A 27,923-nucleotide genomic window follows, 5' to 3' on the forward strand; every position below is an offset into this window, starting at 1 on the left:
ACAAGATAAACAAGAAAGGTAATAACGATGCATCTTGATGTATTTCAATGCATCACGTCCTGCATTTCACTTCACATAGCTGCTTTTCATCAGTTAATTAGTTAAATAAAATCAGTCAAATACGAAATCTCTTTTATTTAGAAAGTGCTTTAAAAAGAATTATGGACTGTTACTACAAGTCTGTTGTAATTTAAAGAATAAGGTTTTAAAAAATCTGACTACAACAATAAGTGAATGACGTTGGTCAGTGATCTGTAAAGTGATGTGTAATTCATTCAGTTTAGACTTGTGTGCTGCACATTAAAATGACAAACTCTTGTTTGAGCCTTTACTTCATCAAGGTGGCCCAGCCTGGCCCCCCTTAGCAAAGCCATTGTACTGAGGCACATTACTCCACTGGTCAACAAGTAACTGCCCCTCAGATGTCTTCTAATCATTTCTCTTAGAACTGATCTTTATAAAAACCTGCTGAATTCATATTTATGTTCCTGGATAAACAGGGTGTTGCTTACTCTGCAACAATGACGTTAAAATAAGGCGTTAAGTCTAACCCTTACGTCATTTGTTGTCTAGCAGGATAAACATGGGTGTTATAAACTCTAGAGCGATTCAAACAACAGAAAGTAAACGTCAGTGCTGGTGTTCATTGTTAAAGTGTAAAGTGAGCGCAGGAGTGAGTAGGAACAGAGACTCTGACACACCAGATCTTTAATGAGCATCTGTCCTGGTGCTGAAGCAGCAGTGTTATAATTATTCAGCGGCGGGACATCACTAAAAACAACTTGAATCCATTATGTGCTCTCTCTGCATGGATGCAGAGTAGTCCACGTCGCGATGAAGAATCAAGAAATGTCCACAGCTCTAGTGCTCACCACTGCGCAGGAAACGTGAGGGAGGGAGGGGAGTTCTAAACTCACGACCTCATATTTGGATTTCTTATTCAATCAATATATTTGTTGATATGGAAGCTGTGTACAAATACGAGAATTTATTTAAATAAATTTAATAAAATAAAAAAGCATCCCAGAAAAAGGGCAGGGGCTCAAGACCCCATAGATGTCCATGTGTTCATCTGTGTGGTATTTAAACATGTATTCCAGTGAGACAGCCATTTGGTTTCTTCCAATCTGGAAGCTGCAGAGCGGATGAGGTCTTCTAGAATATCCACCTGAAAGAAAAGATGCAGAGACACCTTCGGTTGTCATCAGATATCTTTGTCTCTGGCTGACTTCTAAACTGCATTTAATGTCTCAAAGCTTACTACTGCACATTAACACAAAAAATAGTGGTATAATGTCAATAATATTCAAGGATTACATAGTTTGAAATGCAGATGTGTCACGATTAAATGGACAGTATTTATATAGCTCTGGAAATAATTAAGGTCTCTACGTGTTGGGCAGACATTTCATTCCAGTGTATGTTTAATTCCAATAAAGGCAGACCTGATTCTACTTAATGACGTACTGATTTGGTGATCACCTGAACCAAATCTTATTCAATGAAAAAAAGTATAAAAAACAGTGCTGTGGTCATCACTGTCATCTTGCAATAGGACCAGCTGGAAGGCAGAAACATGGCTAGTACTACCTCAAAAGTATTTTGAATAACAAAAAGTGACCATTAACCGTGCCAAAAGAGTTTAAAAGAAATGTTTTGAGTGAGGAAAAGAAGGGTTCAATTCTGGTTTTACTTGCAGATGATAACAGTGAGCATTGGTTTGCTTCCATTCTTTAAATTTTTAAGGTGGCAGTTCATAAGAACAAGGTCAATGAGCAGACATTAGGGACAAAAAAGTTACAGACCGGCAGAGGACGAAAACAATTCTCCACTGACTGGGATGACTGCCAACTCATTTGAATGTCACTCAACAACCGTAGGATGACATCAAGTAACCTCCAAAAAGAATGGCAAACTGCAGCTGGGGTGAAGTGCACGGCGAGGATGGTTAGAAGAGGCTTACAAGCCACAGTGTCTCCTGCATACATGTGACTTCTTATATCGGCTTCTGTGAGGACAACTGCCTTCCATCACGCACCAGGGTGAGTTACAAAAATGACAAACCCTGGTTCACAGCCAAACTCAAAAAGTTAAGGTTGGAGAAGGAAGAGGTGTTCAGGAGTGGAATCAGAGACAGGTTTAAAGAGTCGAAATACAGGTTTAGCAAGGAGGTGAGAGAAGCTAAACATATGTACTCTGAGAAACTCCAACACCAGTTAGCAGCCAATGACTGTTCTGGAAACGTTTAGGTCGTTTACGACTCATGCCTGTCTAACAACTTGAATTAAGGCTGAATTATGCTACTCCGACTCCGTTACGGACGGCCGGACGGACGGGCACAGCAGACTTTTTTTCATTTATGATTCTACTAAAGCTGTTTGTGCTGAAAACAATTCACCCCCAGAACAGTTGGTGGCGCAACGGAAGATGAGCTTAGAGAAGCCTACCTCATGACGTCTTTGTATGTAGAAGAAGTCGTCGATTGTTTATTTACCTCCTCCCGGCTTTCCTCACATACAGTGAACAATGGCAACTAACAGACAAAGGCTATTGACGGAGTAGCATATATCTGCCTCGAGTTTTACTGTCGCTTCGAAAAACAATGCGACAGTCCTGACAAAATGCCCCGTGACACCACCCTCCAGCCCATCAACTGCACCTCCTTCACCGTAGCAAAGGCCTGCGCCTTTCCACAACTACCCACCCCAGAGCCCCCTTCCTCCTCCTCTACCACAGTGACGGCTCTCTCCATCCTGGCCCTTCACTTCGTCCTCCAGCACCTGGACTCCTCAGGAACCTACACCAGGATCCTGTTTGTGGACTTCAGCCCTGCCTTCAGCTCTGCCTTCAGCTGAGGCTGAGTGGGCCTGACTCCACCTGCAGGTGGATAACAGACTGCCTGTCTGACATGAGGCAACACGTGAGGCAGGGGAAGCATGTCTCTGATTCCAGGACCATAAGCAACGGTTCCCCTCAAGGCTGTGTTCTTTCCCCTTTACTCTTCTTCCTGTATACAAACAGCTGCACCTTCAGTCACAAGTCCGTCAAACTCCTTAAATTCGCGCATTGGGCTCATCTCTGGTGATGATGAGTCCACCTACAGGTGGGAGATTGACCATCTGGTGTGATCAGAACAACCTGGAGCTCAATGCTCTAACAACAGTGGAGATGGTTATAGATTTCAGAAGGAACCCAGCCCCACCCAACCCCATCACCCTGAGAGACTCCCCAGTCATCACTGCGGAGTCCTTCCGCTTCCTGGGCACCATCATCTCCCAGGACCTCAAATGGGAGCTTAACATCAGCTCCCTTCACCAAAGGAGCTCAACAGAGGATGCACTTCCTGCAGCAGCTGAAGAAGTTCAACCTGCCAAAGACATGATGGTGCACTTCTACACCTGAATCATCGAGTCCATCCTCACCTCCTCCATCACCATTTTGCACGCTGCTGCCTTTGAAAATGATAAAGGAGACTGCAACGTATCATCCGTTCTGCTGAGAAGGTGATTGGTTGCAATCTGCCATCTCTACAGGACCTGTTTGCCTCTAGGAACCTGAGGCGTTCAGGTAAGATTGTGGCTGATCCTTCCCACCTGGGTCACAATCTCTTCGAGGTACTTGGGTTCTTATGTGTAGTACTTATTGTGATTTATGTTCATTTTTATGCACCTTCAACAAAAAAAATTCCAGGTAGGTAGTGTATTTGGGGCTGTTAATGAGGGACAGCTCGAGATGTAGTGTATGTAATGGAAAACGCAGTTTTCATTCATAACAGTGGAGGAGGAGTGTGTTTCTACGTCAACAAGAGGTACTGCAACACCGTTAAAATCAGGGAGAGGATATGTACCGCTGACTTAGAACTGCTTTCGATCTCACTCCGCCCGTTCTATCTCCCTCGGGAGTTTCAACAACTATTCTACACGGTTGTCTACATTCACGCTGCCCAGCTGATCGCTGACACAACACACAAACTGGACGAAATTTGCCCCGACGCACCCAAATTCATCCTGGGGGATTTTAATAAATGTGACTTGGGTAGAACTTTGAGAACATATGAACAATATGTAACTTGCAGCACAACACAGAAAACACCAATATGTAACTTGCAGCACAACACAGAAAACACCGCTATTGACCTTTGCTATGGGTCAATAGCGTTCCATACCCATGCCTGCCCTAGGGGCCTCTTATCACAACAGTGTTTACCTCATGCCAGTGTATAAACCGTCCTTCATGCGCTTAGAACATAAGTAGAGAACGATGAAAATGTGGTCGGAGGACAGTATCTCCTCTCTCCAAGCATGTTTTGAGTGCAATGACTGGGACTGTTTTTCAGGATAGCACAGATAATACTGACAAACTAGCAGATACTGTTTCATCATATATTACATTCTGTGTCGACTCAGTCATCCCAACCAGGATCTCTGTCCATTACCCAAATAATAAACCATGGGTTACCAAAGAACTTAAATGAGTGATAAATAAGAAAAAGAGGACATTTTACACTGGGGACCCTTGGGAGAAAAAAGCTGTCTCCAAGGAAGTGAAAAAAGAGATTAGGAAGGCCAAAATGAAATATAGAGAGAAGGTTGAAGAACGGTATAGTGGGGGGGATCTTAGAGCTGCATGGAGGGGAATTAAGTCAATGGCATCCATAAATCAGTGTTCTAGTGAATCCAGGCAGCCAATAACTGTTAAAGGTATTGATGTCCCTGATTTGTCAAATGCTTTTAATATGTTTTACTCACGTTTCGAATCATCTGATTTCTCTGAGAACATTTCTATGTGGAGGGACTCTCTTGTCCCTCACAATGACATTGTGATAGCTCAGGAAGTAGTAACAACTCTGTGTAAGAGAGTTAATATTATGAAAGCTGCAAGCCCTGATGCTGTTTACGGACGCACACTGCGTTACTGTGCTGACCAGCTCAGTGTGGTATTCACTCCACTCTTTAATATGTGTGCTAAGAAAGGCCAGATACCTCAGATATGGAAGAGGTCCACTATAATACCACCAGCGAAATCAAAAAATCCCCAAGAGCTAAAAGACTTCAGACCAGTAGCACTTACATCCTTAGTAATGAAGATTTTTGAGAAAATTTTTAAGGATGAAATCATGTCCCTGGTCAGTGGTAAACTTGACCCATTGCAGTTTGCTTATCAAACTGGGAAAGGTATAGATGATGCAAAACTCTTCCTTTTAGACACAATGTATAAACATTTAGAAAAGCCTGGATCTCATGCTAGATTGTTATTTGCAGACTTTTCTTCTGCTTTCAATAAGATGCAGCCACATATTTTAATTGAGAGACTAGCTGCTGAGTTTGACTTACCCCATCAGATACTGTTGCTCCTTTTAAACTTCTTTACAGACAGAACTCAGAGGGTCTCTGTGAATGGACACTTGTCCCAGGCCATTACCTTTGAATACTGGTTCACCTCAAGGGTGCGTACTATCACCCCTGTTGTTCATTTTGTACACAGATAGCTGTAGGTCCTCTCAACAGGGAAGTTATCTAGCTAAATTCTCGGACGACACTGCGTTGCTATCCCTTTTCCAAGGTCCACATTGCAGCCATGGCCTTGCTTTGACATCGTTGGTTAATTGGTGTGATAACAACTTCTTAGATCTAAATATAGAAAAAACAAAGGAGCTAGTCATAGATTTTGGGAAAGTGAAGGGAGCGCTCAAACCAAGTATCATCCATGGGGAGGAAGTCTAACTAGTGGACACCTACAAATATCTAGGCACAGTATTTGATAACCAGCTGAAATTCCATACAAATACAGAGGTAATTGTTAAAAAGGGACAACAAAGAGTTCACCTATTGAGAATGCTGAACTCTTTCAGTGTCTCTAAAGTTATTTTGAGAATTTTTTACCAATCTTTCATTGAGAGTCTTTTAACTTTTTCCTTTATATGCTGGACTAACAGTCTGTCAGTTAAAGACATGAATAGTTTAAATAAAATTGTGAAGATCTGCTCTAAGATCACTGGCATCCAGCTCAAGAGCATAAGTTCATTGTGGAACAAACAAGCAGTCCAGAAAGCCAAATGCATTATCAGTCAGCCTGACCATGTCCTCAGTAAAGATTTTAAACTAATGCCTTCAGGGCGGCGCTACTGTTCAATCAGGACAAGAACAATGAGGTACTCCCACTCTTTTATCCCTGCAACCATCAGGTTACTAAATGACGACAAAAGTAAGGAGTAGGTGGAGAGCACACCAGTGTTGCTGGGTGTTTCCGGGGGCAGGGTGGTTGTTACTGACGGGCTGAAATGAATTGAGTTAAATGTGTGTGTTGGACTGCCTTTGATATATGTTTTTGTCTACCTCCTATTGCTATTTATTGTATTTATTAAGTAATTTATTATGTGAGACTGGAAACTGTGAACGAAATTGCCCATGTTGGGATAAATAAAGTTTTCTAATCTAATCTAATCTAAAACAGTGCGTTGGATTCATACTTAAAGTGTATGTGTCCAAAAAAGCCAGAAATGGCGTACGCAGAAAAAAGTTCTGATTTATAAAACCATGTGCACACACAACTGCATCTAATTTTCACTTTATAAATCCCAGTCCACCTGGAAATTGTTATACTTGGATCTGCCTCATACTCCGTCCTCTACATGGCCACATTCATCCGTGAATGGTCAATGTAAAGCATCTCATGAATATTAAATTATGCTGCTGACCTATGGGTTACACATGGTGAGTCATGACAGTTACGGCATCAAGCGATGAGAAGAGTAAGCAGAACTTTCTGACACTGACATCGAGAAGTTTGTTAGTGAGGTGGAGGTGAAGAGAGATATTATGGGGCAGCAGTGATGTCATTAATAAATAAAGTAGATGGATACACTGCCGCTGCTGCTGTTAATACTGTGAGTGAGAGTGAGGATGATAGAGAGAACGGAGCCTGAAATAAGAAAAGATCTGATTCAAAGTTGGAGGCAATAAAAAAAACACAGTCAAAATATGGAGGAGCTTGTTGTTTCTCATATTCGTGTTTTAATCATCCAAACTGCAGGATTATTACATTCTATGACAGCAGTGATGTCCACAATCTATAGAATTTAACAGAATTATTATTATATGCTTGTGTTTGTACTGGGATGGTTTGGTTCTGTCGGTCGATCTGTGTGATACCGGACTCAGTTTAGCACAAAGATCACATATCACAGATCACTAAAATCTTAATCAGCTGATCAGACATCAATGAACCCTTGTTTCTTCCTAATCCTTCCATTCGCGTTCATCCATCATGCAGTATTTATTTATTGAGAGCAATCGAACCGATTACCTTACATCAGTGGATTTTAACCTCCACTCTTGGATATTATTTGGAACGTAAATGTTTTTTCTTTATGTTTTGTAAGTGATCTCAAGGTTGCTCTGTGTGCTCTGTGCGTCTAATGGCAAAGTTTTTGCTGTAAATTGTTCAATATATTTTGCAATTAAAAGGAAGTGTGGAAGGAGCACAACCAAAACTGTTGGTTTTCATATACAGTGGGGCAAAAAAGTATTTAGTCAGCCACTAATTGTGCAAGTTCTCCCACTTAAAAAGATGAGAGATGCCTGTAATTATCATCATAGGTTCACTTCAACTATGAGAGACAGAGGAAATCATATTGTAGGATTTGTAATGAATTAATTGTTAAATTCCTCGGTAAAATAAGTATTTGATCACCTAAAAACAAGCAAGATTTCTGGCTCTCACAGACCTGTAACTTCTTCTTTAAGAGGCTCCTCTGTCCTCTACTCGTTACCTGTATCAATGGCACCTGTTTGAACTCGTTATCAGCATAAAAGACACCTGTCCACAACCTAAAACAGTCACACTCCAAACTCCACTATGGCCAAGACCAAAGAGCTGTAAAAGGACACCAGGTACAAAATTAAAGACCTGCACCAGGCTGGAAAGACTGAATCTGCAGTAGGTAAGAAATCAACTGTGGGAGCAATTATTAGAAAATGGAAGACATACAAGACCACTGATAATCTCCCTCGATCTGGGGCTCCACGCAAGATCTCACCCTGTGGGGTCAAAATGATCACAAGAACGGTGAACAAAAATCCCAGAACCAAACAGGGGGACCTAGTGAATGACCTGCAGAGAGCTGGGACCAAAGTAACAAAGGCTACCATCAGTAACACACTAAGCCGCCAGGGACTCAAATCCTGCAGTGCTAGACGTGATGATCAAGAAGAGGATTGGGAGAATATGGTCAGATGAAACCAAAATATAACTTTTTGGTAAAAACTAGTGATGGCGAGATGAAGCTTTGAAGCTTTCCATCCAATTGGTTCGCTCATGGGCCGAAGCTCCATGGCGCTTCATTTGCTCTACTGCGCCATCAAGTGGACATTAAATGTTATGTAATTATAATGAAACCATGGCTTTGGTGTGTGAAGCTTTGAATTGAATAAACAAATTAATGATGTTTGTGATGCCAATACACGTACACGTGATGCCAATACACGTACAAAATGGATAACAGTTAACAGCTTCTCAACAGTGCTGGGTTTCAGGCGGTTTAATTTTTTAGAAATTTTGCCTGCTTTAAAAACGATCATTTCACAGCGCACAGATGATGCTGGGGTACAAAGAAAAGATACCACAAGTTTGTACAAGTTAGGAAATAAATTCCTTTTCTCCCTCCAATACTCAGCATATATTTCAAGCAAACACACAATAAAGTCCCAAGACAAGTAGTGTGGGGGGGAATCCATTGCGTTTCGCGGCCCCTTTTATTTTGAATCGCACACCAAACCCGCGAACCCTTTCCTGAATCAGTGACGTGCTCGGCCGGCTCGCAAGGCTTCAAACGTCATCACATACGTCATCAACACAAGCCTCGATACGCGCTTCATAAAAATCATCCTCGATTACTCGACACACGCTTCGAAACCTCGACACGGGAGGACACATCACTAGTAAAAACTCAACTCGTCGTGTTTGGAGGAGAAAGAATGCCGTTGAATCCAAAGAACAGCATACCTACTGTGAAGCATGGGGGTTTGATGATCAAATTATATTGTAGTGATAGGTGAGCCAGTCACTCTGATTGGACAGCATGGGTGGGACTGTTAAGAGTCCTGGTTACATTTAGTTGGATGTTATTTTAGTAATGAATTAATGTTCTTTCTTGGTTTGATTGATTTCTGTGTTTGTGTTCAGGATGAGAAATCTAGTTTATGTTTACTGATAAATGTAGCCAGAATGACTGTGGGGTATGGTGTCTTAGTTTATCAGAAAGAGGTGGAAAAAAAAACATTTACACATGTCAATAGGTAGGGCTTGGGAAAACATTTTACCTCAAGTCCGTGTGTGTTACTGCCACATTGTCAAAATAATCCTGGAAAATTCAGAGGACAAGTAACAATCTATTGCGGTATAAACTACAGTTGTTAAACGGATTCAGTGTAACTGAAGTTGTTATGATGTCAATCCGATGATTATGATACATCTTGGTGAGAAACAAACTTCTACTCACTGTGTGTACTAGCCTGACGTCATACCCACAATTCCAGTCAGAATGGGAGTCTGATACAGCTCCATTGGACTGTGATTATGGGGCGTGTTTAAACCGAACCAGAAAAAAAAACTGCCCCTGTCTCAATTGGATAGACCTACAACCAATCAGAGCAAAGTAGTATGTGACGTATGTTAAGCGACGGATTTTGAGTTATTAACTAACGCCGGGTTCACAACGGACGCTGAAGCGACGCAAAAGCGACTCTTAGGCGCAGCGCCAAGCCGTAAATAACAGCTGGCTCCCATCCACTCCCATGTCAAACCTTTGTGCAGGTCACACCGGACGCTGAAGCGCCGCGCTGCGCCAAGTCTTCCAGCGATCGTTTCGGCGTCGAGTCTATTGTTTTACGCTTGACGCGAGCGTATCGCGCCAGGAAACACACTGAAAAATTATTTTAAACTATATTGATGACATTTTATATGATATAAATTATCAAATATGCATCCCATACTTTGAATCCCCCTTATGTTGTCCTGGAGTTTTAATTTTACCAATGACATTATTAAATGTCCCCCTCTGCCCATCCACTACAGCCACACAAGCAGTCATAAAGATAAGAAGAGAGAGAGTAGGGGGGGGGCTCCTTATTCTCCGTATAGGCTTGCGTGGAGAATACGTAATTTACCCTCGACACGCGACATTTAACGGAGCAAACAGCGGAGAAGTTCTTCAACATGGATGACATTAAATTTATAATTGAGGTGGAGAAGTACAGTGAGTTGTATGATCCTCGGCATCCAGGCTATGTGTGTACTGGGCAACCCTTGAAAATATCAGTGTGCGTGGTTACTTGTGCTAGAGTTTCACCTGGCTTCTCTCTCCCACACTGAGGTTCTTGAGCTGGTAAACTGTCACTTGTCCCTCGCTGTCTCCTACCAGGACACTACCTGTGTGTGAGGCAAAAAGCAGGGACCTCATCATCACACTAGTGGCAGCAGGTTGCACAGCAACTGGGTCGAGGCTGAAGGAGAGAAACGGGATGTGTCACAGAAACAAAAAGGCTTAACTTTAATGAGACTGGTTGTCATTTCGCTCTGACTCACACGCTTGAATTCAGGTCCCAGATCTCGAGCTGTCCCTCATTAACAGCCCCAAATACAGTGGCCCACTTTGGGGACCACTTGATGTCGTACACTGCCCTCTGGACAGAAGTGAAACCTAACACGGGTTGAAGGTGTTCCTGCTTCCACAGCTGGATGGTCCAGTCAGAGGAGCAGCTCAGAAAAACGTCAGGACTGAGTGGACACCAAGCGACACAGTTCACAGGACACTAATAGGGCAAAAGATATCAACATTACAGAGCTTCTGAGGTGCTTACAAAACAGAGAAGCCAGGACAAACAAGTGCAGAAATATTTGTGTTGTAGTTGCGCATAAAGTGCCTCATCAAAAACATTTGTGAATTGAACAACCAAAAATAGTGGTGTTGGAGCCATATCTAATGAGCATGTTTTAGCTGTTGCTGATGGGCCGGGACTAATACCAGCCAATGATGTAGTAGACGGCCGGCAAGAGGTTAACTGAACCTGGTGTCCAACAAACGACAGACGCCGCAGAGATACAGGTTTGCCCTCAGTTTGTTGATTATCTTGAATTACTGTTTGTTGTTTTGCTACTTTAAACTTGTACATCATTTTACTTAATATACGTAAAGCTACTTTTGATTTGATCTGGACGTAAGACCAGAGTCCATGCAACATTCATCCACCTAATCTGTGCAACGGGACCTGCAAGCAAATCAACTGACGGTAATCAGATGATAAATATATGCATGTTGGAAGTCTCATATGGCGTCTGACTGGCTTTAAAATGCAAAAGGGAAAAAGTGGTATTAACTGCACACAGACCTAGCAAAAAGTCACAACATCAGGAAAGAGATAAGGGGCCACCAACTCAACAAAGCGTTGTGTTATTGAGCATTGATGGATTTTATTAGCACACACTCACAGGAAATAAAATATAATCTTGGTTATAAAGTTGTTTGGTAGTAGAGCTTTTCAACCCTGAAGAACTCACAAAGTGTTTCCTGAAAGTCTCCAGAAATTGCTGACTGTTGGAACACGAGCACTTGTGGATGTGACCGTCCCACGTTCCAGCCAAGTAGAGACTGGAGTCCTGATGACATGATGACAACAGTCAAAGCATTAATTAATCTATCAGAGTAGGAGAAACACACATCCTGTGTAACTAATAACTGGAACTGCATAAACATGGCAGCAATCAGAAACAATATTTGTAGTACAGTACACTACTGTAGCTCGTCTGCATTAAGACTATAATCTACTGGATCTCTGCTACAAACTTACTGTTGGATGGAAGTCAAAGCACAGACCAGGAGTCAGTGCTGACAGAACACTTTCTATCTTGTCTTTGTTCCTTCCAGCCTTCGTCTTCATATTATGAATCCTCTTGAGCTTCATAAGGTCTACAAAAGAAGATGCAGAGCTGTTTTGGATAATCGTGTAATAACATTTTTATCATTTGATGTATGTTTTTTTTTCTTTACAGGGAAGCTAAGTATGAATATTAATTTAACACATTCTCATAACATGTTTAAAAAGACAAACATGTAAAATTATACATTTCAAATGCATTCAGCTGTTGATTGTATTGTAGTGTACTTATTCTGAGCATATATGTTTCAATCAATCAAAATATATTTGTATGGAACTTCAGGTGTTGCGACTAATGGAGTAGGACGCGTTTCTCTGAGCTCCTGCAACAACTTTAAAAAAATCTATTTTAGGTACACCTTTTGCATCTTTCTTCGGTGTGTGTTTTCCCAACCTTCATCGCCGTCTTTTCGTCGACCAAAATGCCTCCAAAAGCCAAACCACCTGTACAACCGCCGCGGCCTGCTTCGCACACCGCATCCCCGCATCGTAGTGACCCTCCCTCCTGCCTGGACGAAGCCGCCGGTAGCACTCCTTCACACGACTTTAAGGCCGAGCTGCTCTCGTCACTCCGTGTTGAGATGGCGGCTATTTTCAAGACTGAGCTTCAAGCTGCCTTGACCGAGAACTTGTCAAGCATCAAGATCGAGCTACAGGCAGTGAAGTCGGAGTTATCTTAGTGCCCGAGCCGCCTTCAATGATGTCCGACGCCGGCTCCATGAAATACCAGGGATCCGCTATGGTCTGCTCTACCCGGCGCGGCTCCGGGTCACTCACAACGGTGCGGAGAGTGAGTTTAATTTGGCAGAGGATGCCAGCGCATTCATCAGGTCGCTCAACATGTAAGAGAACCGATAAGTGATGCACACCGTTGAGGAAGCAGTGACAGTTAATATTGACATTTATTACTTTTTTCAGTTAATCTGTTTCCTCTTATTTTCATAAACACACAGTATGTGGTTTTCAGTTTAAAGTGGTCTTGTTTGCTTGTACCTTTCTGTCAAATGTTGCTAGGCTTGCAGGAGCTCAACCCGAAGCTTGATAGTTATGCAAAAAGCCGTAAGTATTCATTTTAGGGATCTGACTCCTTGTGGAGTTAGCACTGGGTTCTCCATCGTTTGGGGATGGGGTCGTTGTAAGTGCAATTGGGGGTTGGGGTGGAGGGGGGGGGGGGGGGGGGTTCAGTGTGGTTTTTTGTTTTGTTTTATTTTATTTTATTATTTTTTTCCTTCTTCTTCCTTCCTTGGGGATCCGCATTCAGTCTATTTCTATCTCTAGGGATTTAACATATGGCCACCAATACTAATACTTCTGATGTCTCACTTACTGGGTCCTCTGTGAGATTCTTGAGCTGGAATATTAAAGGCATGGGGAGTCCAATTAAGAGATCAAAGATATTTGCTCATTTGAAACGTCTTAAAGCGGACTTAGTGTTTCTGCAGGAAACCCACATGCGCACTAAAGATCAGGTCAAACTTAAATGTCCCTGGGTTTCTGAGGTGTTTCACTCTAATTTCAACTCTAAGGCCAGGGGGGTTGCTATTTCAATTGGTAAGTCAATTCAGTTTTCAGCTTCTAAGGTGATAGACAAAACCGGCAGATACTTAATTGTTACAGGTACGCTATTCCATATTCCCATTTTATTGGTTAACATATATGCCCCCAATTTCGATGATCCACAATTTATGAATAAGCTATATGAACGTCTTCCCTCATTGAACAACAGCCTCCTTATAATTGGCGGGTAGATGAACTGTGTAATTGATCCCAACCTACACCGCTCCAACCACCGAACTCTGACCCCTTCTTTAACGTCGAGGTCACTTTCAGATTTTAGTACTAACCCTCATACCAAGGAATATTCCGTCTTTTCTCAGATGCATCAATCTTTCTCTCGGATTGATTATTATTTTATTGATGCTAAACTAATTCCCAAAGTACGGTCTGTTGATTATCATCCTATGGGTATTTCTGACCACGCCCCTCTTTCTTTAGATATTCAGTTCTCTTCACAACCCCGGTACACCTTGGAGGTTCAATACATTACTTCTCTCAGATGATAAGTTCACCAAATTTATTATAACTAAAATAGATGATTATATCTCTCTAAATCAAAATGATATGGAACCAGTTTCATGTTCACTGCTGTGGGAATCATTAAAAGCATACTTGCGGGGACAAATTATTTCCTACTCTGCCCACTTGAATAAGTCCCGTAAAGCCAAATTGCAAGAACTCTATCAATATCACCAAATTAGACCAACAAATCGCTACTTGCCCCTCTCCTAGTTTACTTAAACAGCGTGTTGATTTACAGACTGAATTTGATCTCATCACCACTAGTGATGCAGAGCGACTTCTTTTACGATCACGCTCCACATATTATGAACATGGTGACAAGGCAAGTCGACTCCTGGCTCATCAACTACGTCGCCAGGCAGCCTCACGTATGATCCCTCAGATAAAAGATTCATCTGGCTCATTGCATAAGGATCCCGTCACCATTAATTCTGTCTTTCACTCATTCTATTCCTCTTTATATAAGTCTGAATCTCCATCTGACACCACTGAATTGAATTCATTCCTAGATAGCCTCAACTTTCCTGTGATAGGCTCAGATGCTGCTAAAAAACTTGACTCACCATTAACGGTAGAAGAGATCACTCTTGCTGTGAGAAGTATGCAGAATAACAAAGCTCCTGGCACTGATGGATTTCCAGTGGAATTTTTCAATAGATTTCAGGATAAATTGTCCCCATTACTACATGCTGTTTATAAGGAATCATTGGAACATGGCACTCTCCCTCCCACTTTAAGGCAAGGCTCCATAAGTCCCCTCTTAAAAAAAGATAAAGATCCGAATCGCTGCGGCTCATACAGATCTTTCATTAATAAATGTAGATAGTAAGATCCTTGCTAAAGCTTTGGCCTATCGCCTGAAGAACATTGTACCAACTATTGTCTCACATGAGCAGACTGGATTTGTTAAGGGGCGGCAGTTATTCTTTAATGTCCGAACACTCCTAAATATTATTTACTCTAAAACTGCCACAACAATACCTGAAGTAGTGATCTCGGTCGATGCTGAAAAAGCATTCGATAGGGTTGAATGGGACTATTTATTTAAAGTACTAAAGAAGTTTGGTCTGGGGAATGGGTTCATTTCGTGGATACGTCTCCTTTACGCATCTCCAAAAGCAACATTTCCACTAATGGCATTCAGTCAAATTGTTTTACTCTAACCCGTGGCACCAGACAGGGGTGTCCCCTATTTTCTCTATTGTTCGCGCTTGCTATAGAGCCCCTGTCAATTTTTCTGAGGTCCTCCTCCACTTTTACTGGGATCTCACGATTGGGCACAGAATTTAAGTTGTCACTTTATGCTGATGACTTATTGTTGTATGTCTCAAATCCTGTCCTTTCCATTCCCACAATTTTATCTGCTTTCCAAAGACTTGGATCATTCTCAGGCTATAAAGTGAATACTTCTAAAACTCAATGCTTTCCTGTCAATGCTTTAGCATTACAGCTCGCACAGTCAGATGTTCCTTTTAAAATGAGCCTTTCTGGCTTCAGGTATCTCGGGATCAGCGTAACCAAAACGTTAAACTCTCTTTTTTCTGTCAATTTCTCGCCTTTAATGTCTATAATTAAATCTGATCTCCAAAGATGGAAGAACTTACCTCTCTCTTTAATTGGAAGAATTAACGCAGTTAAAATGAACATTAGGCCAAATTTCTGTTTTTGCTCCATTGTCTCCCACTTTTCCTGCCAAAGCAGTTTTTTAAAACAATTGATCAAACTATCTCTGACTTCTTATGGTGTGGAAAGGCTCCTAGGATCCGCAAATCCACACTTCAGAGATGTAAATTCAATGGCGGATTGGCACTTCCGAATTTCCAACTGTATTATTGGGCGACACATATTCAAAAAATGTCATATTGGTTCATGTCAGTGAATCTGCCATGGTGTCACTTGGAGGCACAATCATGTGTCTCATCCTCCTTACCTGCTTTACTTACTTCTTCTATTCCATCCAACCTCTCTGGCTTTACAAATAATCCATTGGTTAAATCCACACTTAAAATTTTAGGAAACATTTCAAATTTAAATCAACATCTACTTTAGCTCCTTTACTGAACAATCATTTATTTCGACCTCGGCTCACAGATTCAACCTTTCTCGCATGGCATAATAAAGGCCTGAAATGTTTCGAAGATCTTTACAAGGACGGTATTTTTCGCAGCTTTACAGATCTCTCTGGAGAATTTCATTTCCCACCTTCTCATCTCTTTCGATACTTTCAAATTAGACACTGCGCTAAAGCTTTGTTTCCATTTTTTCCCTCCTCGCCGCCGACCCTACAGTGGGAGGTGCTTTTAAACCACGATCCACTTCAAAAATCACTCATCTCTAAAGTTTATAATGAACTTCTGTCTTTTGATTGCTCTCCAGTTACTAAAGTTAGGGCTGCCTGGGAAGATGAACTGGATCTCGACTTGGAGGATGAATGATGGGACACTGCTCTTAAGAAAATTTTCACAAGTTCATCATGCGCTCGTCTCACACTTATACAGTTTAAAGTACTGTTTAGAGTCCACTTTTCTAAGGCTCGACTGTCGCAAATCTATCCCAGTATCACTGACAAATGCGACAAATGTCATGCCTCATCCTGAAATTTAACCCATATGTTCTACTCTTGTCCGGTACACTCTCGCTTTTGTTTGAATTATTTTGACACCATGTCAAAATTACTTTCAGTGATTATAAAAGTCTCCCCCCATGTTGCCATATTCGAGCTCCCAGAGGACCATAACCGGTTTACCTCTACTCAATAAGACATTTTAGCTTTTACTTCCTTACTGGCAAGACGCCACCTTCTTCTCCATGTCATTGGCTCAATGACACCATGTCTTTTCTAAAGCGGGAAAAGATCAGATATTCAGTGAAAGGTAGCGCTAACAAATTTTATAATAAGTGGCTTCCCTTTCTTACATTCTTCCACTCTCTCCAGTCCTTGCGCCCTGATTGACGCCCCCCCCCCTCTCTCTTTCCTCTCCCTTTTTTTTGGGGATTTATTATTATTTATTTTATATAATTTTTTTTATTTATACTGTAGCTTTAATACTTAATTATTACTTAATATAACTTTCAGTTATTTATTTATCTTATTATTATTACTTTCATTGAATTGTGTAATGTATTGATCGCATTACCACGTTCATGTGGTCCATAAATTAAGAAAAACATCCTAGGCGGTAGACTGTATATCTTACTCTTAACCCATCACGATGCATAGTACTTTTATGGTGGCAATATCTCTATATATTGTTTATTGTCGTACAGAGATTGTGATACTCAACGTAAATTCAACATTGATTCCTGTTGTACTGTGCCTTACCTCCTAATAAAAATATTAAACAAAAAAAATATATATTTGTATAGCTCATATTTACAAATTACTGTTTTCCTCCCACGCATAAACAATCTGTACATGGTTAACAGTGTTAACCATAAATAGAGCAAGTGTATCAATTTCTAAGTATTTATGGAAAGCTAGAGTTTCCACGTGAAGGAGTGAGCTCTAAATGAACTCCATAAGGTTAGTGAATGGGTTAAATTGGGGCTGTGCAATTAATCGAATTTTAATCGTGATTTCGATTTTTGGTTCAAATGATCTCCAAACTCATAATAAAGACTAAACGATTTATTTTCCATTTTTTCCCTAAAGAAACATGCATTCGCAATTCAGTCCTTCCCCCGAAGCATTCAACGTGGCCCTGCTGACTGGCACTCACTCTCATGCAGCTGTAAAGTGAAGGAGTCGAGTTGTGTGTGTGTGGTGACAGGTATTTAAAAAACAGCGCGAGTGGAAAATGGCAGAGGGAGGGCAGCCCAGTTTGATCAGCAAAAAGGGTAAAAAAGTTATCTTGTATGGGAACACTTCGGGTCGAAGAATCCGAGAAGCAGCACCAAACAATGTGCAAGATTTGCCACAAGGTGATATCTTCGCCACTTGGCAAAACAACAAATCTTTTCAACCATCTGAAACTAAGAGTTAATTGATGATACTTAGCTCAGTTAACCATATAATGGCGGGTTATTCCATTCTCAAGCGCGCAGCTGCCTGGCTGTTCACACCGGACCCGCATTTCTCCGGGGTAAATTATGATGGTCCTCATAGCCATCCCCCACCCCTCTCTTTCTCTCTCTGTCTGTCTGCTTGTGTACTTGTAGTGGGGGGCAGATGGGGATATTTAATAATGAGAGGAAAATCGGGGGGAAATTGAAACTCAAACTCCTGAAACTGGCGCGATTCTCAGTTGCAAAGTGTACTGAATAAATGCATAATATTTTAGAATTCAAAAGTAATCGTTTGAATTATCGTGATTTCGATACCGTCCAAAATAATCGTTATGATTTTTTCCATAATCGAGCAGCCCTAGGTTTAATCTGAATTCATGTAAACTCATTGTCTAATTGTCTATCAACATGTACTCTGAGCTGAACTGACAGTGCTCAAATCACCGCCTGCTGCTCAATACACGTACCTATGCAGTCAAGGCCACTGTTGAGGACAAACCAGATGCTGATCCTACCATCAGCAGCCACAGAGAAGAGCAGCTCCAACTTCTCCTCTCCTGTTAAACTCAACTTTTGTTGAGTCCATCTGAGCTGCCGCACTGGACCCAAGTGCTTCTTGGGACACTCTCTGCACAGAGACAAAGACACAAAGAGGACCATTGTACCTAGCATCAAAAAGAGCTTTATTATCTGTGCGTTATCTCAAAGCTGCAAACGGAAACATCCGCACACACACACACATACAGTCCTCACCTGCTGCTCATCACATGCCACTTTTTGTCTTGACTCTGTACATTGTAGATAGCGATGCTGCCATCATGCATCCCCACAGCCAGCTGACTGGGGTTGTTAGCTGAGAAGTCCAGAGAGGTCACAGCGCTGTCACAGTGGACAACACGCTCCGGCCACTGTGGATGAGCACATATCACAACTCCCACATCAATTTAGTTTACATTGTATGCGGCTGACTGAGGTAGCGTGACGCCTGAACGTCATGGAAAGTAAATAAAGGTAAAAAGAAACACTTACTGTGGGGTTTTTGAGGGACCAGCAGCACACCAGGCCAGGTTTCAGGTCACTGGAAACCAATTCACCATAACCCACGGCTAGGAGGTCCTACCAGAATAGTTAAATTATTTAACATCCAAGGACAGATGCGATTTACTGTCTCACTTCCTTCTAATAGCATCTGAACAAAATGCTGTTCCTGCAGATGATGAAAAATTCACGTAGTTACTTTGGCTAATGCACAGACCTTAATGCGATCCAATGAAAACTACTGAGAAAAAATTGTCGGGGAATTATGACAAGTACACTATGTCTGCAAAATGTCATTAGTCTTGTAAAATCTGCCTTTTTACATCCATCGTGCAACGCAATTCAAAATTAAATTTACCTCCACTGTATGTTGGATGTATTTATATCAAATTATCTGCACAGCTGGATTACCCTGCTATCATATTTCTATTAAGAGGCATGACATAACTGCTCCCAAAAAGTCAAGCCGAAGCATATCTGTCACCGCCTTATTGCTGCAGTTTAGGTCATAAATCCTGCTTCCTCCATATTAATGAATGAAACATGTATATGAGACTAACTTGTGAATGCTTGAGCATGTGTATTGACAGGACCTCTCGATAGTGGTAAGAGTGTGGAGACGCATCACCCCTCTTTACCTATACTACATGATCTCAACCCAGTTATTAGGGTTAGTTCACTGATTAAATAGGTCTGCTGTGGTCAGTGAAAGCGGTTTTCCCTTGAATAAAAACCAATTTTCCAAGCAAAGCTTGGTCAATCATCCTCAGACACAGGAACAGGCAAATCATCCTCCTACACACACATAGCCTTTACCAGGTTCTTCTTGTTCCAGGCCATGCTGCTAACATTACGTCCTCTGGTGAGCTCACAGCTGAAAGTCCACAGACGCTGCAGAGCAGGAGACCCAGAACTTTCTGAATCCTCCTTCCTCTGTTCCATGGTCCAAGGCTTCACCGGACTGTCTGGGTCTGAAACAATCAGTGATCACAGTCACAACTGGGTCTGACCACTAAGCAGGTTAATTTACTTCCATTGCCACCTGTATACACACGCTTGTGCATCAGTGATTCTACAGTGGAAGAATGTATGTAAATGTGTGTTACCTTCCAGTACAGGCAGCTGTCTGTATACAGCCAGGTTAGGTTGAAAGATATTTCCAAGGATGCCTCTCTCCATTACCATTAAGTAGTATTGGAAATTCTCTGAATGCATGATAAGCTGCAGGTCTGACTCAGAATTCAAGGTGTTTCCAAACACTTCCACATCCTTCAGTGAGCTAGCAGCCCTGGCTGAAGAGAAATTTAAGAAAATGTATACATAACAGTTGTTGCAAATCCTAACCTGAATCATTACAGGATGATTATTCCAACTGGTAGAGGCAGACGCCTACAGTGAGTCTATAGCAGGGGTCGGTAACCTTTACTATCAAAAGAGATATTTTGCCCCTTCTTCGACCAAATAAAATTTGTCTGGAGCTGCAAAACATATTTGATGACACAGCTTATAATGTTTTATTTATATATATATATATATATATATATATATATATATATATATATATATATACACTCAGTGTTGTGCCAGTCCAAACTTAAAATGTAACTAGTTCAAGTTCATAGTTCATTTTTGTAACAAATTTCATTGTTACAAAAATTAACTAGTTAAAGTTAAATTTTTTTATATGGATGATTTAGATGACACACTTACAATCATGTATTGTAAGTTTGTCTTGTTTGGTACCGAGCAAAACATGTTGACGAGTCATTTTTCAGGATGTTTAAATACAGCCTCATAAACTCTTTGTGTACTGATCAGGTCCTGATAACTAGTGATGAGTGTTTATTAGTCATAAGTGACAGCAGTGTGAATGAGGACACAGAAACTCCAGCTCGGTACAAACCAATTGCAGGCTTCTGCTCTGACCATCATGATCATGAGAAGCTGTGACCAGAGAATCTGTGTTTTCACTGTTTCCACTGTTCTTCAACAAAGTCACTGACCGGCTGATTTACGTGGGGGGGGCCTGTGTACACACACAGGCCCCCCCCACGTAAATCAGTGCTGTCTGGGAGCACACACACACACACAAACATTTGTGAGTGATGTTTACTCTCGCTGTAGTGACTGCTATCGCTATCAGTTCAGTTCATCGTTCACGAAAAATATGAACAGACTGAGAGCCACTGCAGAGGTCTTCAGAGTAGCGGGTTGACAACCCCTAGAGGTTTTGGAGGTTTCTTCCAGTTTTTTTCTCTCCACAGTTTCCTCATTAACGGACCTGTTGAGTTTCTCTATAATACTGTAAGGTCTCAACCTTACTATGTTAGGTGCCTTAAGATTATCTATTTTGTCAATAAGCCTTTCACAAATACAATTTGATTTAATTTATGCTTTGTAATGATATAGTGTACATTTTTATGTACATGTAAACCAGTAAATAATCCACAGTTACATCAATATACAGGCTTGAATTATAAATGCAAAACCCCAGACAGAAGCAGAGTGTCTTTGATTGTTACCTTTGCTGGCTGTGCTGCCCAATGACATGCCCCTCTCTGCACCTCTGCTGATTTTCACCACAGCATCTGGACAGGTAAGTTTTTCTGGTTCAGAACTGTGCACAGTGTCATCCTGCTCAGGGCTGCACAGAGTGTCATACATGTCCCAGTTGCTGACAGTTGTGGCTGTGTAAACAAGTGTTGATTATATACAGTACAGATGAAAAAATGAACATACTCTATTTGTAAGTGTAAGTTAGTAGGCACAAACTTAAGCTGCAACAATTTCTCAATATCTCGATTCATAATTGGGTAATTGCTTAAGAATAAGTGTATAATTTATCATTTTCATCTTCTCAAATGTGAATATTTACAGATTTAATACTTGTCTGTTATAGAGCATTAAAGATATTTGGATTTAGTACAAAGCAATGACTGTATCTTAGACACTGGAAAAAGGGTGTTGGACTCTGTTCACCAGCTACTCTCTGACCATAGCTACTTTTAGACATGCACTGAGCTCTGATTGAACCAGAGCAGTAATATGTTGGACAAGACACATCATATAAACACTCAATAACATTAAGATTGTAAACTGTGAGAAAAAATAATAATCCTTACCTGTGTCCACCATTACCATGCCATCGATCTGGACATGTTTGTTCTTCATTGCTTCGTTCAGTGTCTGCATTGATCGATCATTGCCCATTCTATTCCTGCAAACTTCAGAATACTGTTTGTTTCTCTCTCTGTAATAACAAGGTGAATATGAGACCAACTTTTTTAAACCGTAGAATCATCACTTATCAGGACTTTTTAATACCTAAGTCTCTGCAGTACTGCATTAGTATGTGTCCCTTTGTATAAACTCTCTTCTTCAGTCAAAAAATATTTTAAGTGGTCAGGAAATTCATAAGAAGGACTACTTTGCTTACAGGATAACTTCTGCATCATCAGTATCCACTGACACAACATAGCAGGATATGTCCAGCAGTGAAATGCTGTCCGTCTCAGAGAGGTAGACGTCTATGACTTCTTTTAACATTTCTTCTGTCACCAATTCTTTCACAGAGTCTTTCTTCCCTTTCACATCTGGCAAGGGGTAAAACACACAAAAAAGAGAAAAAGTACAGCATGTTAAAGCTATCTTCCATAGCTGTAACACTCATTATGACATGTAACTGTAATATACTGCATTTAGTTTAAATAAACGTAGTGTCATGTAACAATCGTAAAGTTTAATCTAAAAAATTGTTATAGCAATTAAGACCAACAAGCACTAGAACAAAAGGAAGGAAATTTTAAGCATGCATGTTTGTGTGTGTATAATTGTTGTAGACAAAAGTGATTATTGTGTTGAACCTGGGAAGTTGATAGGCATGTCTCGTTTGGAAAATGTTTCCTCAATGTCCTCATTCATGGAGTCTATTGTAGACTGGCTGGATATCCTGCTACTTCCCAATAGTGATGTAAGAAAAACACAAAAACAACAAGGTGTGACCGTGGTGTGGCGTCAAGATTTTGTTGTTCACCATCAAAACAAAGGGTGGTATATATTGGACATACGTGGTCCAATTGACTCCAAACTCCAATGTATGACACGAGTCCCAGCCTGACGTCTACACAGAAATCATAACTTATAATCACAGCTCCCCATGCTGGCAACAGGAAATGTCTTGTTTTTTGCAGATCTTAAACTTTGATGTACTTCTCCACGGCCTTTGACGCAACTATGTTAAACTTAATAAGAAGGCCCTCAAGACATGATGAAGTCTTATTAGAACTGTGAGTTTTTGTCTAACACCATGTTAGTGGTTTGGCTTCAACTTTCAACATGTCGCCGTGAAACACGAAATTGCTGTATCAACCCTCTCTTACTAGTGAACACTAATGATACAGTTTTTTAAACTGAGAACTTAAAACCACAGGAATATAACCATTTTCAACCAAATGTATTTTCTCCCAATATATGCTCAATATTCCTTCCCCTTTCCACAAGGCTCCGTTATCAGCAAAAAGGGGCTGCCCAATATCAACCTGAACTTGAGAGAACACATCATTCATCATATTTAAAAACAATTTTAAACTAATGACAGTTTCCTGAGGAGTTTCAGTTTCCACCAGATAGCTTCATGATAAAGCTGTCCCAATTCTTACGTGAATAAACGTCAAATATAAGGTCTCTGATCCGATATGTCCATCTACTGTCTTCTTCCTCTTTTCTTCATTCCCTGTTTTTCTTAATGACATATCAAAGACTGTCACTATGTATTTGATATATCCATATAGCCATCTAAGTCTATATGAAGCGATGTAAAGGGGTATATTAATGTATTGATGTATTAAAGGCAATGCCTTTGACCTTGCCTTGAAGAAGACACACCTTGACATTGTGGCAACCTAGCATGACACCACCCATTGGTTTGTGAGCTCCCGTTTTGAAGCCAAGAGTATTGAAGTTGTTCAGCGGCATCTTTGCACTTTGGAGCCAGGCTGAGACGTAACAATATTTTGATCAAAGAGAGGAGTCGGGTCTCACCTCTGACCTCCAACTCAAGGAGTGTATACACTCCCACCTACACTGGCTACTGACTCAAGACTGCTCCGAGAACTAGATGCTAACTCAGTTAGCTTTGATTATCTGATGTAAAGTTTATGTTTAATAATCCGAAAAGCCAGTCGTAACATGTCTACATATTTCAGAGTTCTAGCTGTGAGCTGAAGTTAAATAGTGTTGTGTAACAAAACATTGACATTTTGGGTCTATGGCTAGGAAACTCCCTAGACAAAATACCATTCAGAATTTGTGGTCAATCCTCAAGAGGCGGGTGGACAAACACAAACACACAAATTCTGACAAAGTCCAAACACTTATTTGGAAGTATGGGCTGCCATCAGTCAGGATGTGGCAAATATTGACTCTTTTGCTAAACTTAATTTAATTGTCAATAAAATCCTTTGACGCTTATAAATGCTTGTAATTGTACTTCAGTATACCATAGAAACATCTGATAAAAAGATCTAAAAACACTCAAGCGAGACACTTTGTGAAAACAAATACTTGTGCCATTCTCAAAACTTTTGGCCACAGCTGTACATCACATTATATGGGTCCTGACATCGCATATGAAAAGAGATGGTATGGGGATGAATGCAAAAGTGATAAACCTTTGATAAAACGTTTATGCTTGGATACACACTAATGTGTGGGTTTAGTTAGCTTATAAGAAAAACAGTATGAAACATTCAAGTCTCAGACTCCATGCCACATGTCACCCGCTAAAGAAGAAAAAAAGAACGGGGCAGAATTTAGGTCTCTTTGCCAAAATATGTAAAAAAAATTCACTGATTGGAAATGTATGAAGGATGAATCCGTACTCTATTCACCCTAATTGCATGCTTATAAAAAGCATTTTTTTGTCGCAACACACAGTTCATCTGGTACCTTAAATTTCCCCCCCGGATCATTTCTTGTCTCAAGCAGATGTTGCAAATCTTTCTGAGAATATGATCTAGATAGCATGATTTCACCCCTGTGGGTGGTGCCATCCATGTCTGTTTCTATCTGATGACAAATCCTTACTGCAGTTACAAGTGTGATTTCTAGTAATCAGACCTATGTATGCTTCTCCGTTTTGACGGGCACGGACACATGGCAACGCCTTGTCCGCCATGGAACGCCATTTCCAAGCTGCTCAGAGAGCTCTTCGTGCAGCTCAGATTTTTCCTAACTACAATTCGGCATGGCCGAGAGCCTAAGGATAGCCCTTGGCTGTGATTGGTCTGCTAACGACAGCATTTCCGAACTACATCATTTCCGGAATCTCACATTTCCGGACCTCAATCTTCCTGTTTCATTCCCTATAGCACAATAAACCCAAACACAACTATGACTCTACGATTTATGTGACAAGTGTGTTAAGCCAGCAGAGTTGTCCGGCTTACTGTGACTGGTTAGATCACTAAAGGTATGTGTGTACGGTCACAAACGGTTATAACGTCCTGTCATAAAGGCGCTAGCGTGCTAGCCATCATGCTAAGTGCGGTGCTAACAGCGCAAAAACTCACTGTCACGACTTTAATTCCATGGCTATCATGACACTGAATTAGCAACGCAGTGTGGAAAACAAGACTGGTGAAACGCTGCGTTTAGAAACAATAACATAAGCATTTTGACCCACTGGGTGTCACTTTATTTCAGCTAAAGATGTCCTTTCTACACGTGTTCAGAGTCAACTACCATTCTCTAAGCTTGTGCCAAGCAAGTCCTCTTCCACAGTTCGGCGAACCATAAATGAAAAAGACTCTGTCCGATCCGTCCGTAACGGACTCGGAGTACCATACATAGGCCTTTAGTACTTCTGTTTCTTTAATTATATAGATAATTAAGACATTCTAGATGGTGTACAGGACTGTTACCCTTTTTGTGATTAATTATATATAATAATTTGTATTCAATTCAAATATTTAATACGCAGTTTAAATTTAGGTTTTATCATATCTTTTGTTCAATATCACTTTTAGTGTTCCTGTTTGACTAGTTATTAAAGATTATCAGTTAGTAATTGTCAATTGTAATTTTGCAATTGTACAATATTAGTGTTTAGATTTTAAAGATTCAATTAGAGCAAGGGTGGGGAACATCCAACAAGACTGTTTGATCCAACCTGGGGAGCAATTCATAAACACAAACACACAAGATGGAGGAAAAGATTAAATACTAACCTAATACCAGTTGAGCTGGTAACATATATCCTGTGCGAAATGGTTAATATTTATTCAGGAGCAATTTTTGTTAACGGGGCTAAAGACTCAATTTTATCTATAGTTTCAGTTGTGAAACGAGCTATACAGTAAATAGTTTGTTTGGATGTCTATGGAGTGGAATTTGTGTCAAAGTATATAATGTCTTTATGAGAAATAGTTCTCTCATCCAAAAAACATTCCGCCCTCACCTGTTCACTGACCCTCAGGACATCTCAATACTCCTTTAACACGGTATCTTAACTGAACATAAGCCATAAAAAAAACATACAAAAAACCTAGTTCTCAAAACAGGTCAATCTGAGGAGGGCTGGTTTAGACAGGGTAAAAAGGGTGCCGTTTTAAATGATTCTTGTGGTATATTGACCAAAGTATGTTACAGACTTTTCATTAAAACCCCAAGGAACCATATCAACTTGTGGTAAAAAGGGCATAATATGTTGCCTTTAACTGAAATAGATGTTGCATCAAATCGAAATGAGACCTTGTGAATCGGAATTGATTACTAATGAACAAATACTTAATAGTGAATTCTTTGATTCTTCAGTGAATTCTTTGATTGAATTCTAACATTTAACAATATAGGACAACATTTATTTACGTATGTGGATCTAGACACAGCATAAAAGTCATGAAGTTATTTTGAGAAGTGTTGAACTATTTCAATGGCAAGATAAAAACAAAAGAATCAACAGGAGAAGACAGAAGCGTATTGCATTCACTTTCGCACTTTTGCATTTTTCTCAATTTTAGTATGTCCTACAGCGACCATTACTATACTTGGAAATTGGGCGATGACGTCATTTAGCGACTGCTAGCGACGTTTAGGACCGCCAATAGCTACTTTCCTTACTGAGGAGTTGGCAACACTTTCAAGCAGCTGCATCAGGCCCCGGGTTCGCAAGTGCGGCTTCGCAGCCCTAGTTTAAAAATAACATGCTATTTTCCTCTCCTGCATCATGTGTTTTATTAATGAGACCTACATTGATTGATTCAGTATTGTTGCCTGTAATAAATATTCACATATCATGTTGTTGTGATACCTGGAGAAGGGCCTGGTGAAGCTGCCTGTGGCTGTTATCTGGTCGGATGCTGATTCAGCACAGATTTCCTCCACAAAGAACCTACTGCCTTTAACATGAACTGCTGCAGGATCAGCCTTGTACAGTGGCTGAGGAGTGACATCATTGTTCTCTTCATCCAACACCTGCAGACAGTTAGCCACCCAGTTAGCTCCGACATCACTGTCTCAACATTAGCCTGCTGCTACAAACATGCGTGAACTTACCCGAGCATCTTTTCTCGGAGTGTGTGTGGGGCTTTTCTCCAGAACTTTGCTCCCGCCGCCAAGACTGAAACTTCTCCTGCTCGACGAACCCAGCACGCTGCTCGTGTGTCTAGTACCTTGGTTGAGTCCCGACGCGAAGACATTCCCTGCTCGAGAAGAGCTGAAACCCGTTAAAATAACTGATTTAAACTACTGTTAGATTGCAATGACTGTCCTGTTGTGAAAACATGTCAACTTACGGCCTCAGCACCAGAGTGCGTCTCTTTTTTCTTTCATCGTTTTCCACCGACGAAGACATTGTTGTACTGTTGAATA

At 40.8% G+C, this 27,923-nt stretch overlaps 1 protein-coding gene across 4 annotated transcripts; it reads right to left on the reverse strand.

Moving 5' to 3' along the window:
• Window positions 1-118: 118 nt before the first annotated feature.
• Window positions 119-27,923, reverse strand: dnai4 (dynein axonemal intermediate chain 4). Of its 4 annotated transcripts, none has more exons than XM_062403545.1 (17): window positions 27,848-27,923; window positions 27,609-27,768; window positions 27,364-27,527; window positions 22,919-23,007; window positions 22,492-22,648; window positions 22,178-22,305; window positions 21,578-21,742; window positions 20,162-20,347; window positions 19,872-20,026; window positions 19,047-19,133; window positions 18,771-18,925; window positions 18,485-18,645; window positions 11,847-11,965; window positions 11,557-11,655; window positions 10,585-10,811; window positions 10,349-10,502; window positions 119-1,168 (listed from the first exon to the last, which is right to left on the reverse strand). In XM_062403545.1, exons 1-17 carry the CDS (start codon window positions 27,904-27,906, stop codon window positions 1,043-1,045), a joined length of 2,391 nt encoding a protein of 796 aa, XP_062259529.1. In that variant the 5' UTR covers window positions 27,907-27,923; the 3' UTR covers window positions 119-1,042. The 4 variants fall into 4 exon arrangements, 3 of the variants coding, with proteins under 3 accessions (XP_062259529.1, XP_062259530.1, XP_062259528.1); XM_062403546.1 differs by having other exon boundaries at window positions 21,578-21,643; window positions 22,919-23,010; XM_062403544.1 differs by having other exon boundaries at window positions 22,919-23,010.

Source organism: Platichthys flesus, chromosome 14 (assembly GCF_949316205.1).
Source record: "Platichthys flesus chromosome 14, fPlaFle2.1, whole genome shotgun sequence".
NCBI classification, from domain to species: Eukaryota; Metazoa; Chordata; class Actinopteri; order Pleuronectiformes; family Pleuronectidae; genus Platichthys; species Platichthys flesus.